The sequence below is a fragment of the Vespula pensylvanica genome, chromosome 4, assembly GCF_014466175.1.
Source record: "Vespula pensylvanica isolate Volc-1 chromosome 4, ASM1446617v1, whole genome shotgun sequence".
In the NCBI taxonomy this organism is placed as follows: Eukaryota; Metazoa; Arthropoda; class Insecta; order Hymenoptera; family Vespidae; genus Vespula; species Vespula pensylvanica.
In genome coordinates this window covers 4149536-4166799 of record NC_057688.1, presented here as the reverse complement: position 1 = coordinate 4166799, position 17264 = coordinate 4149536, and the positions used below count along the sequence as shown (strand labels likewise).

At 26.8% G+C, this 17264-nt stretch overlaps 3 protein-coding genes across 5 annotated transcripts; 2 read left to right on the top strand and 1 right to left on the bottom strand.

Moving 5' to 3' along the window:
• Positions 1-470: 470 nt before the first annotated feature.
• Positions 471-4059, top strand: LOC122628930 (eukaryotic translation initiation factor 4E-binding protein). Its single transcript, XM_043811818.1, has 3 exons — positions 471-1003; positions 3360-3512; positions 3613-4059. The coding sequence occupies exons 1-3, from the start codon at positions 862-864 to the stop codon at positions 3660-3662; spliced, it is 345 nt and encodes a 114-aa protein (XP_043667753.1). The 5' UTR covers positions 471-861; the 3' UTR covers positions 3663-4059.
• A 178-nt stretch (positions 4060-4237) lies between these two features.
• LOC122628928 (stimulator of interferon genes protein) lies at positions 4238-5367 on the bottom strand. The gene has a single exon (XM_043811805.1). It carries the CDS (start codon positions 5327-5329, stop codon positions 4286-4288), a length of 1044 nt encoding a protein of 347 aa, XP_043667740.1. The 5' UTR covers positions 5330-5367; the 3' UTR covers positions 4238-4285.
• Positions 5368-5815: 448 nt separating this feature from the next.
• Positions 5816-16669, top strand: LOC122628927 (macoilin-1-like). Of its 3 annotated transcripts, none has more exons than XM_043811802.1 (12): positions 5816-6487; positions 8196-8337; positions 8615-8741; positions 8866-8995; positions 9159-9225; positions 9333-9534; positions 9633-9888; positions 9984-10229; positions 10545-10703; positions 10799-11077; positions 11244-11437; positions 11679-16669. In XM_043811802.1, the coding sequence occupies exons 1-12, from the start codon at positions 6246-6248 to the stop codon at positions 11939-11941; spliced, it is 2307 nt and encodes a 768-aa protein (XP_043667737.1). In that variant the 5' UTR covers positions 5816-6245; the 3' UTR covers positions 11942-16669. The 3 variants fall into 3 exon arrangements, with proteins under 3 accessions (XP_043667737.1, XP_043667739.1, XP_043667736.1); XM_043811804.1 differs by having other exon boundaries at positions 5816-6781; positions 10527-10703; XM_043811801.1 differs by having other exon boundaries at positions 5817-6487; positions 10527-10703.
• Positions 16670-17264: the final 595 nt, after the last annotated feature.

The window sequence follows — 17264 nt, the reverse complement described above, 5'->3', positions numbered from 1 at the left end:
TTATATAAAAATAGTGAAAAAGTATATAAGTGTTTTTAATTGTTAGATATATAATATGTATATATATGTACTAGAATTACGAACTGTGAACTGTACTGTATTGTTTATAAAAGAATAACTTACTATGGTTTTCACTAGCACTAGTGACAAAAAGCTTAAGGAAGTGGAAGTATGGTCGCATCTTGGTACGTCCATCTTTCATTCGCGGCAAATTCAAAAGATCTTTTATATAAATTATAGATATTTAAATAAATAATTAAACATTAATTTTTCATACAGCGTGCATATTTCAATAAGAAACCGATAAATCGTATAAAATATAAACCATATAAAATGCTTTTCATACTATTCGATGATAAAATAAATCTAAAAATATTTAGAAAGAAAAGCATTAGCGATAAAAAAAGATGTATTAAGATGGCGGAATTACTATTTCCGTCGCAAAAAAAGCACGAAGGTATTAAATATTTGCTGTCTTAGTTTTTTTACTTTAAGGCAAAGAAAATAGTTATTATAAGAGGTGCTGTTGAGTAGTTACTGCATTGTTCATTATTATTCGTAACAGCCATCGTCGTTCTTCCAATCGTGCTCTTGTAATCTTTAGGTTATGAAGAGCGCATGATACGCTGAACGAAACGTATACACGCGTAATACAAGATCGCAAGAAAATTAAAACGGTGATACGCGATAGTTATCGATAATCACGTTCTATAAAGAATCCTTAATCCACGTAGTATTGAAGTTACTTTTGCATATTGCGCAGCGAGTTTCTTATCACCACTAATAGTAGCGAATCTTCAAAGACATCGCCTTTGTTTTCTTGATAAAACGATTAAACAAAAAAAAGAAAAAAAAAAAACGATGTCAGCATCTCCGATCGCTAGACAAGCTACCCAAAGTCAAAATATACCCTCGAAAAGGATCGTTATTGACGATCCTAAGCAATTACCAGCAGACTATTCTTCCACTCCAGGGGGTACACTTTATTCAACAACTCCAGGAGGTAAAATCGTATTCCTTATTTTTATTTTGTTATTCTTTTATGAATTATTTTGCTTGTTTATTTTATCGACAGATCAATCGATCTATCGATTATCACGTTCATAGTAACAATAAGAACGCGCCATTGCTTTTTCGAAACATACAAAAAGTTAAATTTCTATTTATTCAATAATAATCTTAAACCTGATACAAGCACATTGAGTGAATATAAAAAGAGAGGCGAATACTTCAAGTATTATTGAACTAATTTAAAATTTTAATTTGGTCCTTGAATAAATTAAAAATATTTTCGTTAAAACGAATTCCAGTGATTTTCACGCATTCTTGAATTATTTAAAAAATGTTTTATTCATTTATTTATAAAAATCAAGAATTTTTAATTTTAAATGAGAAAAGCAAATCGAACGAACAGAACAAATTTCTGTTCTAGAGGACAATTCGATTTGTTTAATATCGAAACATGATAAAAATGAACTTTCGTCGTATACGTGTTATTACCGATAAAATCATCTCTTCTTTATGATACTTAAGTACGTATCACATCGACCTTTTTTATCTCGATTCCATAATTATATTATTTCTTGTCAACTCGCCAAAATACGAAAAGTAAAATTTATATTCTTTTACGTAACTTTTAGTAAATTAATCATAAATAGAAATACAATAAATGAGAATAATAAAAATTTCGAGTGAGATACAACAAAACATAACGATTGGCTATTGAATAGTGAAAATCGAGTTTTTTTATTATTGATTGAATCATGAATAATGAATAATTTAAAAAATGATATGTGTGTGCATGTTAAATTAATCGGATAAACAGTGTATTGTAAATTTTTCATCAGGCGAATAATACTGCCATAATACGTGCTTTTAAAAATTTTAGAGACTTCGACGATTGCTTGTAGAAACAATTTAAGGAAATGCTAAATAATCGATAAAAGGTAAATAAATGGCCTTTTTAATTAATTTGACGAAATAAAATTTTGTTTCGTTTACCAAATTGTAGATTATTTTAATTACTATTTCCAACAAGAAAAAGTGAATATTAGTTTAGTATATATTAGTTTGATAGTAGTTTATTTTAAGAAAATTTGTTTGCTGATGAAGTGGAATCAATTAATATTGAATCTTTTTCAAATTTAATCACAATAATATTAACAAAAAAGATACAAACAAGCCAAGTCATAAAGTTGCGTGTCATTTATCGATTACGTAACTTCATCTTCGGTTTATATGTATATACTTCTTTACAGTTTCTTAATATTTTTACAATCTCCAATATTTTTATATTCATTTTATATCGTTTTAATAGAAAATATTCAAATATTAATGTTTGAGTAACATTTATTTTTCGAAACAGCATAATTAGTAAAATCTGAAAAAACAATTGCTTTTATTTTCGATGGATTCAAGAAAAGAATATCTAAATAAAGAAATTACATCAATTTTTTTTTATTCCTTTTTACTATTTATCATTACTTATTTCAAATTATTTATATTCATATCATCGATAAATCATGTCGAACAGTATCTCACTGTAATAAGTGCGCGTGTGTAAATATACATATATACGTATAAGTCAAGGACGCAAGAATTGCTTCGATGTACTTAACGCGCATATGCTTTGTTGCATGCTCGTTGGCACAAAAAATAACTGTGTAGCAACCGAAGTTTTATAATTTATGTATCGTAAAATTTAGCTTAATTTGTAGATATCATAATTTTAACGCCGCACGTATTATTTAAACTTTCTTTCTTTTATTTATATCGAATTGATTAACATGTATTTATATGTAGTTTATCAACGAATTAGATTTCTTTTAAAATGAAATTTTTTGTTTATTCAATAACAAGTATATAAGCATATAACAATACTTCTTACCATATGTGTATTTGTAAATATCTATAACTTCAACTTCAATTTATTGTATTTATTGTTTTTGTATATTTTGATGATAGTAATTTAAATTTTTAGTAGCAATAAAAAAATATTTTGCTCAGTTTAATATTTCAAAGGCAAACGTCTTCATTGTTTTACAATTTTCAGAAGAAAGGAATTAGTTGATCGTTACACTGTTCAAATAGGCTCATTTGGATAATTTCTTTAATCCTTCTATTTCTTTTACTCTTCTTATCAGCATGAAAATATACATGTATAAATAGATGATATTGTATTGTATTGTAAATAGATGTATGCATTGTTGTCTAATTGAGAAATTAATATAAAATCTTTTTATTTTTCAAAATATTTAAAGCGATATTTGTGATATAAAATAGACTATTAAAAAAAATGTAACGTTAAAATTTATGATCAATATTATTAAGGTTATAATGATAAAAATACTATTGTACAGGTACTCGTATTGTTTATGAACGTGCTTTTTTGATGAATTTACGAGACTCACCAATATCACGTACTCCACCACGAAGTATACCATCCATACCTGTGGATCTTTTGAAGGTTACTCCAGCTATTGTGACACCTGCCAAGATATCCGCTACTAAAGGTCAATTTACATCTAAAAAAATAATTCTAAAATACATTCATTCACATGTAAAAAAAAATAATTATTTAAATGCATTAATATGGTAATATTAATATTTCAGACACATTGATGATTGAAGAATCTCCAGAACAATTTGAGATGGATATGTAAAATGGAAGAAATTGCAGTCAGATTTTGTGATTCTAAATGTGTTCATCTTCTAGCCATCTACGGCTGTGCTTATGATAATATGCTTACTGGCATTAAAATTGTGTGATTGAATCTTTGGGTACACTATTGATAATTTTATTGTAAACATTTGTTGTAGATTATTGGTCTTAATAGTATAATGTTTATTGATGAACTAATGAATATGAAAAGTATTGAATATACTGAATCAGTGACATATTTTTAAATATATGTATAAAGTGTAAAGTTACAAAAAAAAAAAATTGTAACTGCAACTAATAACAGTAGCAACAATAATGCTCTATTTCAAAATTCTATATATATCATTTTGTATCTTGATTCTTAAGAACATTAATGAATAAATGATATTTTTCATAAATCTTACCAATTTGAAATTTATTATGGAATTTATTATATATGGATTCTTTAGGATTTCAAGTATTTTATTTGAACATACACATTATAACTTCATATCATAAATCATATTACAAATTTCAATATCTTATATGAGAGATAAATTCTATCTGTTTTAAAAATATGTATATTTTTATTTTTTATTTTTATCTGGATAACAGGATTTTATATAACGTTATATATAATTATTTTTAATCAGTATATGTGTATTCTAAACCTTTTAGTGTTGATATCCTTTTGAGAATAACCTCTGCAATATTTACCTTAGTCCCATCAGAATTGTAATCATTGTAATAAATCAATTCACATACATCTCTGCAATCTAGATCATTATATATCAATTCTTTTAATTTAAGATAAAATGTTTTTATTATCTGTTTACTGTATTTTTTATATATTGCAGATTCTGGATGAAAATGTTTTTGCACTTCAAAAAATGTTAGTAAAGGTGTTGCACCTTCAACTGCAACATATTCTGGTTTATTACGACTGTTGGGTCCATTAGGATAAATCTTATATATGTTGTTATGATAAGATCGATTCATGATTCCAGCTCTGTTTCTTACTTCTTGTTCTAATTCTTGTATATTTTCCATCCATCCATATGAAAGACTTTTTAAATCTGGAGGTATATATGTTGAAAATGGTATTAGAATAAATAATTTTTTTACTGAAATAGGAACATTATGAATGTCTTCAAAATTTTCTAATTTTTCACATATGCCATTAATGTTTGTACCAGTGGATGGTAAAATAATTCTCAAATAACCATAATAATAACTATAAGCCATTCCACTTCCATAATCCAGTCCATTCATATCAATAACATTTATATCTAAATTTTGTTGAAGTAAATCAAGTATTTTAAACAGCATAATTACAAAACAATATAAGCATATATATGCTATATTGTTGTATGTCCAAGTATAAGAAAATCCTTTAACAATTGTTTGTATAATAATGAAGATAGTACATATCCTAATAGTAATTACATATTGAAGTGACAACTTTACCTCCTTCAATCTCAAATTTTTACTTAACAATTGTATTATCCAATCACACAATATATACATTATAATAAGTATTGATACAATGCAACATATATTGCATATCGTTAAAATGAGGTTATGTTCATACAGTGTCCCAATAGCTACTACAATAAATATAACTTCTATAATAAAATACAATATTACTTCCGAACTAACATAAAATGAAGAAAACAGATCTTCGTTCATCTTTTGTATATAAAGATTATATTATAACGAGATTTATTAAAATAATAAAAAATCTTCGATGCAATAATAAATTTAAAATGAAATTACTACAATTACATTGACGATGAATCTATCATCGATGATAATGGTCGACTTAGAAAGAAAGATATCGCAAAACAAAGATACTATAGAACAACAATCTCTAAAAAATTTTATAAAACCAGATATAAGTCTATATTTAAGATAATATCGTAAGGTAGTTTCGCTCTTAAACAAAAAAGTTTTATAATTTTTTGAGATAAACGCATTTTTTAAGATAGAGCCGTTTGTTTCATAGTATAACGATATATAGAAATGATAACTATCGTATTATCACGTACGATCCTGTATGTACACATATACAAGAAAACAGCTGATACAATTTACTTGCGCGTGCAACTGTCTAATGAGCAATAAAGAGAAAGAGAAAGAGAGAGAGAGAGAGAGAGAGGAAAGGAGAGATTAGTTAGAGGTGGGATAGAAAGGAGACAAGGAGAGGTACTTGCTGCAGGAGCGAGTAGTTACGAAAGGAAGAAGGAAAAGAAAAGGGAACGACTATACAGACATTTAGTTGCCAGGAGAGAGCGCCGTTGGTGTAAGTGGAAAGTGCCGATGGAGTCGTGGTACGGTCGGGAGACATCTACGATCGATAAAGGCTTCAACACGGAACCATTTGCGAAAGAAATCATAATTGAAAATTCGTCTCTCGTGCACTGACTTCGCGCGCATTTAGACAATATTGACACGTGCCGATATCGTCCGATCGATCGTTTTATCTTTTAAACGTTTTTGTTAGAAGCGATTAGTGTCGGATACGGATTTTAAAACGCCATGTACCATAATGACCAATCAGCTGCTTGGTAAACCATCGTGAGACCTCGAATCTGTCCACAGACGAATGACAACAAAAGAGACTGATAGAAGTCGCGCGCGCGAGAGAAAGAGAGAGAGAAAGACAGAGTGCGTTTTTTCACGACTTCCCGGAGGATTTCTGGTTTTTTCCGTTCTGTTACACGCCGCGAATAACGTCGCCTTGGTAGTGGTGAAAGTGTCGAAGAATATGAAGAGAAGAAATGTCGAGTGCGGTAAGCTTCGGAGGCCCTTGAAACGTAACAAGCTCACCGAGGGGATTTACGGAAGGTAAATTTTCGCCGCCATATGCGTCTACATTGGAATGGCCGTTCTTAAAAATAACCAAAAATCTGATCACCATATCTGTGAGAGAACGTATGCAAACTTCTCGTCCTAAAACTACTGCTAAATATTTTATCGGTGAAATGCGTTTATCCATCAACCCTGCTGGACGGTGATTCTGGATTTGCGCTCGCTTTGGGAACCTTCTGTGTTACACGGCTTATCATTTAACAAAACTTCAACCATGTGTTCTTGTTTTTCCAGTATAAAACGATTTTAAAGTGTAGTGCTACTTCTTAGGTATTACTGTATGATATATTTTTTGAAATCATATATACGTAAAATATAGAAGTTTCACGCAACAAGCTTAATCAATGTTTTTAATGCAAGAAAGTTCTGTAAAAGACTAGTTGTTATTTGTCATTTCATATATTGCTGTAGTTTTATCATATTATGTAATTCGTTTATTACTACATGACATAAGAACAAGATCTACATGACACGAATCTATTGTATTGTTTATATTATATACCGTATTATTCTCCTCTATTTATTACTAGAATTATCAAATATCTATGATATAATATAGTTTTTATAATATTATGTGTAGTACACATATACAAAAGTTTATAAAGAGTTCATAAAGATTTATTTTTTCATGTAAACTTATCATTTTCCTTTGCTGTACATATAAACAAATTTTATTTGTTAAAGTTTAGTATATCTATTTATATTATCAAATATTCAGTATTAACAATATTATGCAATTATTAAGTATATAATATGTACTATAGATTATAAATTATTTGAAAAAAAAATATAAATATAACAAATGATAATTTTAGATGACTATAGGTATTTAAGATCAAACTATATCTATTCGTTGTAGAAAGATACATTACTGATGGATTTTTATTTAAAAGATGCATTCTATGAAATAATCATTCAGAATATATAGTTGCTAATCATTGTTTATATTATCCATGAAATGTACGATATAAATCAAACATAATATGTTTGGTTTAAGTGTGCAATAATACATGTGATTATCTTTTTGAATATCAAAGATGTAATAAAATTATTATACCAAAATTGTTTAGATGTTTTTATAGTCATTGTTTTAATATCATTTTGATTTGTTCAAATAGAACAATATATTTATATTATTCTATCATAATATCATAATAAGATGAATTTAACAAGGTGTGGAATATGTACTTTTTTAATTTTTTTTTCTTTTTTTCAAAATTTTGCAAGGAAAATAACACATATAAGAAATGTATATAAACTTCAATAAATGAATTTGTTTTGAAAACTATAATGATATATATTGTGAATAAAAGGAAATTATAAATAAAAGAATCTTATGATTCTAACAAGATGTGTGGTTTTTGTAAATGTACTATACTTTTTAAATATTTCATAAAAAAATTGTGATGTACTATCAAACAAACATAATATAAATATATTGTTCACATTAAAAAATAAAAATGACATTAAAATCTTGACAAATAATGACTATAAAATGTTCAAATACACCATTATATTTCCTTTTTTAGACCAAATAACTTTTATATACAAAATATTGTTGTATCTTTGATTACCAAAAAATTATACACATGTATATATTTAGTAACATGCTATATACTAATATATATGTAATATTAGTATGATATTATAGCTCTATGTTCATAATATATGATTTTTATTTCAGTACTTTGCTTTATCTGAAGTTCCTTCTACTATGGGCCATGGTGATTTTAGCAGATTTCATTTTAGAATTCCGCTTTGAATTTTTATGGCCTTTTTGGCTTCTCCTCCGAAGTGTTTACGATTCTTTTAAATACCAAGGCTTGGTAAGTATCCATATAATAATATATGATAATTATATTATTATTATTATTATTATTATTATTATTATTAATATTATTATATAAAGTTGAAGATATTCTATAGTTCTTATCCTTTTATCTGATAATATTACAAGTAATTATTATTATATATGCATAACATATATTGCATAACATATATTAAAATGTACATATTTATATGATAATGTAAGTTGTTTATTAAATGAATAGAAAAAACATGGAATATATATTATCTAAATTATATTTCATTTTTTACTTACAGGCCTTCTCTGTGTTTTTTATTTGTATTGCACTTACATCAGATATGATTTGCTTTTTTTTCATCCCTGTGCATTGGCTGTTTTTTGCTGCCAGCACTTATGTTTGGGTGCAGTATGTTTGGCACACAGGTATTTATAATATATATATATATATATATATATATATATATATATATATATCACAAAAATTATGTATATTACAAAACTATTATTAATGTCATGAAAAACTAATATAGAAAAATTTACTTAATAGATAAAGGAGTGTGTTTACCAACTGTGATGCTGTGGCTATTATTTCTGTATATAGAAGCAGCAGTTCGGTTAAGAGATTTGCGGCATATGCCATTTCATTTGGATCTCTGTCGGCCATTTGCAGCACATTGGTAAGTCCTTCTTATTTATTATATACAATATTCAAATAAAATTATTGTTTTTATTGCAACTATGTATATTATATTGTACCTGTTTTATGAATTATTATAATGGTAATTTGTGATAATAATCAATGAGATATATCTTTTATTATGAATTTTTATCTTTTTTCAGCATTGGCTATCCTGTAGTTACATTAGGTTTTGGTTTTAAGAGTTATGTTGGCTATAGAATGAGACAGGTTAGTTGCATATACAATCGTTTTGTTTAAATCAATGAGATAAAATATCTTCATCATATTACATTTCATCTATAATTGTTAGTTATTCTTCAATTGCTTTTTATTAGAGAAAACAAAAAGATGTTGCAAAGGAAAATGAGTTCTACCTGCAGTTGTTACAGCAGGCTCTTCCTGTAGAACAGCAGACAGCAAGTCTGCAGCAAATTCAGTCACAAGTACAGCATGTTAATGCATCATTAGAGCAACATACAAAAGCACAATCACAAAGATTAAATTCACAATATAATCCAAGTCCTGAAAAAAGCAAAGGTAATTTACTTTCAAAGTGTAATGTTATACATAAAGGTATATTTAATGTAATAATATATTTATTTACATGTACGTAATTGTATATTTGATGTTTTCAGGAAACAATACTTCTGTTGAAGCAAATGTACAAAATGGTGGATTGCAAAATGGTACACAGTTTATGTTACAGACACAAAGTACCACTATAAAAAGTAATCATAGAAAATCTTTAGACAAAGGTGAGAAACAAGAAGACCAACACAATAAACATACCATAACAAATGTATCACAGTCTGATAAAAGTGATAAGAGATTTATACACATAAATGGATCTACAGTATCCCACAATGATGTGCAGTTTATTGAAAGAGTCGGGTAAGAAATTTATTATAAATGCTTATATTTGTGCTATAAACAGATTTAAACGTCTGCTTAGAAACAAACCAAAAAAGGAATGTTTTATAATGCAGATCAGTGAATGATTTTGATGTAAATGAAATTGACAAAGACAAGACAGTTAAAGGTGGAGCTTATGGTCACACGAATGTAAGATCACAGTCTAATGGATCGGTAACAGGAAAGTGGAATAATGTAAAAGAAAACCGAGATGCATCTTCGACTGTTAATGTTCAACGTGAACGTAATACTCGTAAAATCAAAAGTGCCACTGATACTACAACTGAGCAACAGAAGCAACAGGATGAATATTGCCAGAGGTATCATTTACTTCTTTTATTTAAATTATATCATATATTTATCACTCATTTCATTTTTTATTAAGTTAAATTGGATTTTTTGTTATTGTAAAATAATTATAATAATATGAAGATATATATGTATATATATTTCAAGTGGTATCTGTAACATATATCTTATTTCTTGTGCCTATAATATTTGTCATAATTATGAAAAAGTTCCAATATTTCCATACATGTTTCTATGCGCTTTATTGTCATTATTTTGTCACATTATACTGCCTGTTTCTTAGGCATAATTTAATGTCGTTCAAATAGGTTACTGGTGTGTCGCAGGCTCGAGGCAGATATTAAACGCCTGAAGTCAGATTTACAATCAAGTCGACAAGTGGAACAAGAGCTACGATCGCAAATTAATACCCTGATAAACGGAGAACGCCAGGCAAAAGGAGATATTCAACAACTTCAACATGATAATGATCAATTACAAAGCAAGTGAGTACTCTCAATTTATATGATTTTAATTATATATCTCATATTTTTTTCGGGATGTTACTGTCTATATATATTATTCGATACATAATTTGTAGATTGCATGGATTGGTAACAGCTCGACAACTAGATAAACAAACAATGTCGTCACTAGAAAAGCGGATTGCAGAAGAACGAAAACAACGCACTGCTTGTGAGGCATCCTTAGTTTCAGAAAGACGGGCGAGGAGAGCTGCAGAGGAGGCACGTTCTGCAATTCCACCACCTCCACCTCCACTCGTTAGACAAGAATGTACAGATGCATGTAAGAATAAAAGAGTGCAAATGGAACAAGATCTTAAAAATCTTCGGCGAGAAGTTAAAACAAAAGAAGAACGGTATGAATAAAAATAAAGTATTTCAGAAACAATGTATTATTAATTATACTTAGTTATATACAATATGATAGAATAATAATGATCAAAATATCAATATTTTATATTACTGTATAATTGATATATTTTATTCTTATGTTACTAATTATTATTATTTCAAATGATCCAGATGTAATGCACTAGAAAAAGATGCAAATCGTTGTAAAGAAAATCAAAGAGAGTCTGAGATTTTACTTGGAGCACTGAACGAATTACAAGAAAAAACTAGACATTTGGAAAACAGTTTGAGTGCAGAAACACGAATAAAACTAGATTTGTTTTCAGCACTTGGAGAAGCAAAACGTCAGTTAGAAATCAGAGAAAGTAAGCATCTATCAGTTTAATTTTATTTATATAATCATTTTCATCAATTTTAATAATTATTAGGGAAAAGGCTTCTCTCTTTCACTTTGTTTTTTGAAAGTAATTTTATAATACCGGTATAAATGATTATCTTTAAAAAGGAATAACATTACCTTTGAAATTTCTTTTTCCTTAACTAAAATCAATGATAAAAACTATATTATTCTTATATACAGTAAATTTCTTATATTTCTTTGAATAGGTTTAATAAGATCTCAAGAAAAAGAAATCGAAATGCTCAAAGCAAAGATCGCTCAGGACTTAGCTGTGATGCCACAAGATACATTTGGTTCTGCACCAACTTGTGCAACGTCCAAACTTCGGTTAAATAGTGAAGTACGAGTAACAGGAACAAAAATACGTACGAACGAAAGCAGTTGTCCAGGTTGTACTGTGTCAAATTTGGATCCAAATGCAACAGCATACACGCCTAAGAGCTCCTTGGTAGCATCTACTGAAGCTTAAAAACACAATTTTCTTGTTACATCAAAGCCTACCAATAGTAGGATAAAAGCATGTTTCTATTTTGTTTCTTCATGGAAAATATCTTTTTTTGTTGAGTTTTTCATATAATAGTAAATATTATATATCAAATGTATTCACAGTAATACAAAAAGTGACTGCAAAATTATGAGTACTCCATATTCTATAAACTTTTTTGTTAAACTTTTTGTAATGCAAATATTTGTATTTTTTTTTGTAATAGTTCAGTTATAAAAGAATTTGTTAAATTTCGCAAGTAGATATTTTTTTTCATGCCTTCCATGAGAAGCTTCAGAAACATGTTTTATGTCATATTATCATCAAGAAAAATGTGGCGTTATTTACATTACTAATGATCATAGGGCATAACGGACACTGGATATATGAATGTTGAAAATCCAGTGATATCTTAACGTGTAACTCTTATGCTGTAGATTGATCTTGCAAATATCATGGCTTGAATTGTTTATTAATTATTATTGAAATATATATATATATATTAATTATTATTGAAATGTTTATACATAATATATTAAATCGTGATATGGAAAGATAGAATTAAAACTAATATTTCAAGGATCTTTATTTATTATAAAAATTTACATCAACGCTTATTGACAAGTTTTTATTTAAATTTTTTTTTCTGATAAATTAACTCTCAAATAAAGATGATTTTTCATCGATGTTGAAACTAAATTTTATTATAAGATTATGAAAGTTGATATTAAATATTCATAGGAAATTAAATTAATAAATTTTTATAGGTTTAATACAGATTTAAAATGTATACTGTAAATGTATATTGAATATACTGTAAAAAGATATTTCTTAAGATAATTTAAATTTTTAAATCTTTATTGGAATGTAACAGTTACAAGTTTGGTGTCTGCAAGCAATCTTTCTACAACATATGCCTATGACGACTTGTTGGTGACATAAATTCATATGCAAGTCGTATTCCGAAGCTAGTCCACTATACAAACTGTATTTAATGTCATCGGCGAATGAAGCCATTTTAAGTTATGTGATCATCATTTGAAGAGTACCCATTAACATGCAAGAAGAAAGGTTTATTATGTATCATCAAAGTAAACGACAAGAGGCATCAAATTTACTTTAGGCAACCTTGTCTGTTTCGATACTCATTTTTGTAAGTTTTATGTAATTTTTCAATATCTTTATTTTTAGTTAAATTTTTTACGTATTGGCTTTCAAACGGTACAAAGTAGGTGTATTTTGTAATAGGCCAACAAAAGGTATAAAAATTATAATGTAATAAAAGTAGACACTTATAAACATTTTAAATTAAGATTAAATAATGATTTATCATCTAACAAAAAAATGAAATTGCTCTCTGTTAATCTTCGTACATTTTGTGAGCTATTAAGACGTTGTTTATGTAATGCCAATTTAAATTAGAATTTGTATATGAATTTATTACGTGCAAAAAAGTAGATAAGTAATTGGAGTTTATCTGACATAGTTATTTTTTTATATCTTCTTTTAGTTTTTTCCATATCCACTCAGCAATAATGACCCAATTATCGAGACTGTCTTAAGAATTGTCTTAAGGATCAAAATAACAGATAAATAATTCTTTGATATCGTTCAATGTAGTTTTGAGGTAAACAAGCAAAATCTTTTATATTTCCTCAGAAATATTTCAAGTTATTGAATTAGATGTAAAGGTAGATGGTACATAATGTTAATGTGATATATGTTATTTTTTGCGCAATTATTATGTTACACTAGTGTCTGATTCATCAACAATGTTAAAGGAATATACTAATTTATTCCTATTTTTTTTTTCTTTTGTAAAATGGTGCTTCAAAAAATTATATTATATCCTTATTATTAGATTTTACATTTTTGGTTTCCACTAGTGCATGATATAATTTATTAGAAAATATTTATATTCTAGAGAATTATAAATGTGATGGCATTACGTATGTGATAATATCAGTAGTTATAAATTTCATTTCATTCAATATTTCCTACCCGCGAGAAAGCCAGTACCTATATTGTTATTTAAACAAATCAAATCATTAAACATCATGAGACCATTTTTCCATAATTGTATATACGAACCACTGTCATGGCAATGAACTCGTTAACACTTGTGTAGTGGATCATGACCAACTAGTCAGACAAAAGATATTTTACAAGCACAAATATTACAAATACCTAATATTTGTTAAAGTTTGTCTCATGCAAAAAAGTAACATAAGCCATTAATTCTTTTCTGTTGTACTTTATTCATTATATATTTGAATAATAAGTTACCAGTGGTCTTTATTTCCTGGACGATCCACTTAATGGATTATGAAACAAATTTCATATTAATGCACAATCTGTAATAAAGTTTCAATTTTTTGGAACTAATTTTTTGAACTTTTTGATCTTACGTTTTCTAAAGATTGTATAAACGCTTTCCAAAGTTTAATGGTTTGTAATAATATTTTTACATTCTGATATTATTGCAACAGCTATTATGAAAGTATATAGACCTGAACCCAATGTGATTAAAAAAGAAATTACATTTTACTTTTTTTTATTATACGTTCTATTGTTTTTGTTTTCTAATAGAATATGTCGAGTGTTAAAGAAATTACACCTACCTTGCTCTTATGAACTATTACAGACTTCCATCTTCACATTTATGTGTAAATACGTAATTGGATAATGTGATGAAAAAAATGTATATAATTAATTGATAAAGGAAGTTCTGGTATATTTAGAGCAAATTATTGAAGCTATAGGGCATTTGCGTGTCTTGGTCAAATTGTTATACAAGGTTGTAAGTTTAACTTATTATGGCAATGAAATCTTTTTTCTTCTTTTTCTCTCCTACTATGCGTGCAAATAAGTTATAAATTGATATATACATATCTAATGTTATAATTATATAATGGAATGGATATTTATTTTTTAGATGAATTACAATTTCATATGCAATGTACCTGATAAAGGGTGTACTGCAATATCTTTGGTTAATATATTTATCCTTCATTTCATTTTGACTGAAGGTTGGCACAGAATCATTATTTGTACTATTTATATGAGCAATATCCTTAATATTGAATTGTTGTGATATATGTATATGCTTATATGTACATGCAAAAGAAAGACAAATTTTAAAGTATGTTGTACACATCATTTTTTGTGCATATACACATGTTAGCATAAGTAATATGATAATATTTCTACTTATCATTAAAAAACGAATAATTAACTAATTAGTTAATTAATGAGGATAGTAGGGCTAATTTTTGTATTTGACTGATATATGGATTTCATATACTATGAAATAATTAGAAGCATAAGTACTTAACATTATCTTCTGCAGTTTAATATTCTGTTCTTCTTTGGAGATGAAAGAACCAGATGAGCACAAATTTAGATATCTGTATTTACGTCTCTTCCCGAGTATTATGTATATCTTGCAAAATTGTAAAGCCATATGATACAATATTTCGTTAATAAGGACAATAAAGTGCTTCTGTTCTATAAGACTTTCAAGAAATTTTATTGAAGTTCAAGATTATCATGAAAAATAATTACTTTATAAAACTAATATTTTAAATGCTTCCAATATTTCACACTATGTACTTATTCATACTTTTATTTAGCATTAAGTTAGCGTGAACATAAGCACTATGTATTTGGTACAAAACAATTATTGATCTCACGATATAATTAGCATGCACGCAAATGCCCTTTACAAAGAATTTGACGTCAATGTATTTATTAACATTTATTAAAAAATCTTATTAATAATTTTGGGTTGAAAATCATACAAATATGTTATATTTGACTTTGTTTTCATGGTGAAAATCAAATATGTACTTTTCCCATTTTTTAATATACAAAAATATCTGTTATTACTAAGAGTTTATATTTCCTTTTTTATCATTATCTTTTGAACTATCTTATTCCATCTATTTTAAATGTACTTCCTGTAAATTAAACCTAATTCTTTTTAAATTTGGAATATATATCAATCAAGAAAAAAGAAGAGCATGAATCAAGTTACATAAATGTACAACTATAGATTCCAAAATGTTTCACGGAAATTAAGTATTTATTCATTTTGTTTAAGAGTTCTCTTTCTATAAAAATTACAAAGAACTTAAATTTATTGTAATTATATTAGTGTACTGTCAAAAATATGAAAAAATGGTAGACATTTATTGAATCTTTAAATGTATTTTATTATTTTTAGGTGTAATATCTAACTACACTCGAAAATATTGTTTCATTAATGCTACATTTTAGAGTACCAATGCATACTGCAATTTCATAACGTTTCTGTATCTTGAAAATATTTGTAAAATGGTTGATATTAAATAGTGAAAAATCTTCATTGTGTACCATGTACCATTATCTGTTTAATAGGAATATTTATTGAAATAAAAATTATAACATGGTATCATACATGATTCATGCAGCATCAATGCTGGATTAATCTAAAGTATGTTTATCTCTTAAAGTATCATAATTTTTTTCGGGTACTAATAAGCCCAATATGCGTACGTACATGTAACTATGCAAAGTAAACATATGAAAAGTTTACATGTTACTCTCAAAACTGTTAAATCATATAGTCATACAAAATGACGAGCATTTATATCGAATATGAAGAGCCACTAATTTTATTATGTCATAAAAAAAAATTCTCTGAGAAATATAAAATTAACAAATATAAAACTATCTTTTATACATTAAATTTAATTATCCAAAATCAATGAATGAAATTTTCTAATTTTAATTATTATATTAATTCTTATCACATAATTTGTTTAATCTTGCCAAATATCATAAAAACTAAATATTTCAGCATTATTTGTTTAGAAAGAAGATTATGATTTTATAATAATATTCAGTAAATATTGTTCATATCTTATTATTTGTTATAATTATAATAACTAAATTTATTTTTTTATTTTTCTATTGATTTAGATTATATTAACTACTAATGTAATAAAACATATAAATAATTAATTATAATTTTTCATATTTTTTAATGTTCTATTTTTTAAGTATGCTCTTCTTACTGCATTTCTATATAATATAGATAGGACTATTACTTTATATCATTTATGTAAGAATATTGTATAATACATCTCAATTTGAGTGCATTTTTCTGTGATAATTGGATTCCATATTAGTGAAAAATGAGTAAGAAAAATTATTCAATGATATATTATTGAATTGTCCTTTATGTTGAAATATCAGATAACGAGAGATGTATAATATATGAAGCAAATATTGATAAATACAAAGCATACAATTTCTTTTTCACTTT

Bases quoted from the DNA above. Each gene is read 5' to 3' on its own strand.
- LOC122628928 (XM_043811805.1), bottom strand. From the start codon at position 5,329: ATGAACGAAGATCTGTTTTCTTCATTTTATGTTAGTTCGGAAGTAATA.
- LOC122628930 (XM_043811818.1), top strand. From the start codon at position 862: ATGTCAGCATCTCCGATCGCTAGACAAGCTACCCAAAGTCAAAATATA. The intron at 1,004-3,359 runs GTAAAATCGTAT...ACTATTGTACAG, and splicing joins TTATTCAACAACTCCAGGAG to GTACTCGTATTGTTTATGAA. The intron at 3,513-3,612 runs GTCAATTTACAT...TTAATATTTCAG, and splicing joins CAAGATATCCGCTACTAAAG to ACACATTGATGATTGAAGAA.
- LOC122628927 (XM_043811801.1), top strand. From the start codon at position 6,246: ATGACAACAAAAGAGACTGATAGAAGTCGCGCGCGCGAGAGAAAGAGA. The intron at 8,338-8,614 runs GTAAGTATCCAT...TTTTACTTACAG, and splicing joins CTTTTAAATACCAAGGCTTG to GCCTTCTCTGTGTTTTTTAT. The intron at 9,889-9,983 runs GTAAGAAATTTA...TTTATAATGCAG, and splicing joins CAGTTTATTGAAAGAGTCGG to ATCAGTGAATGATTTTGATG.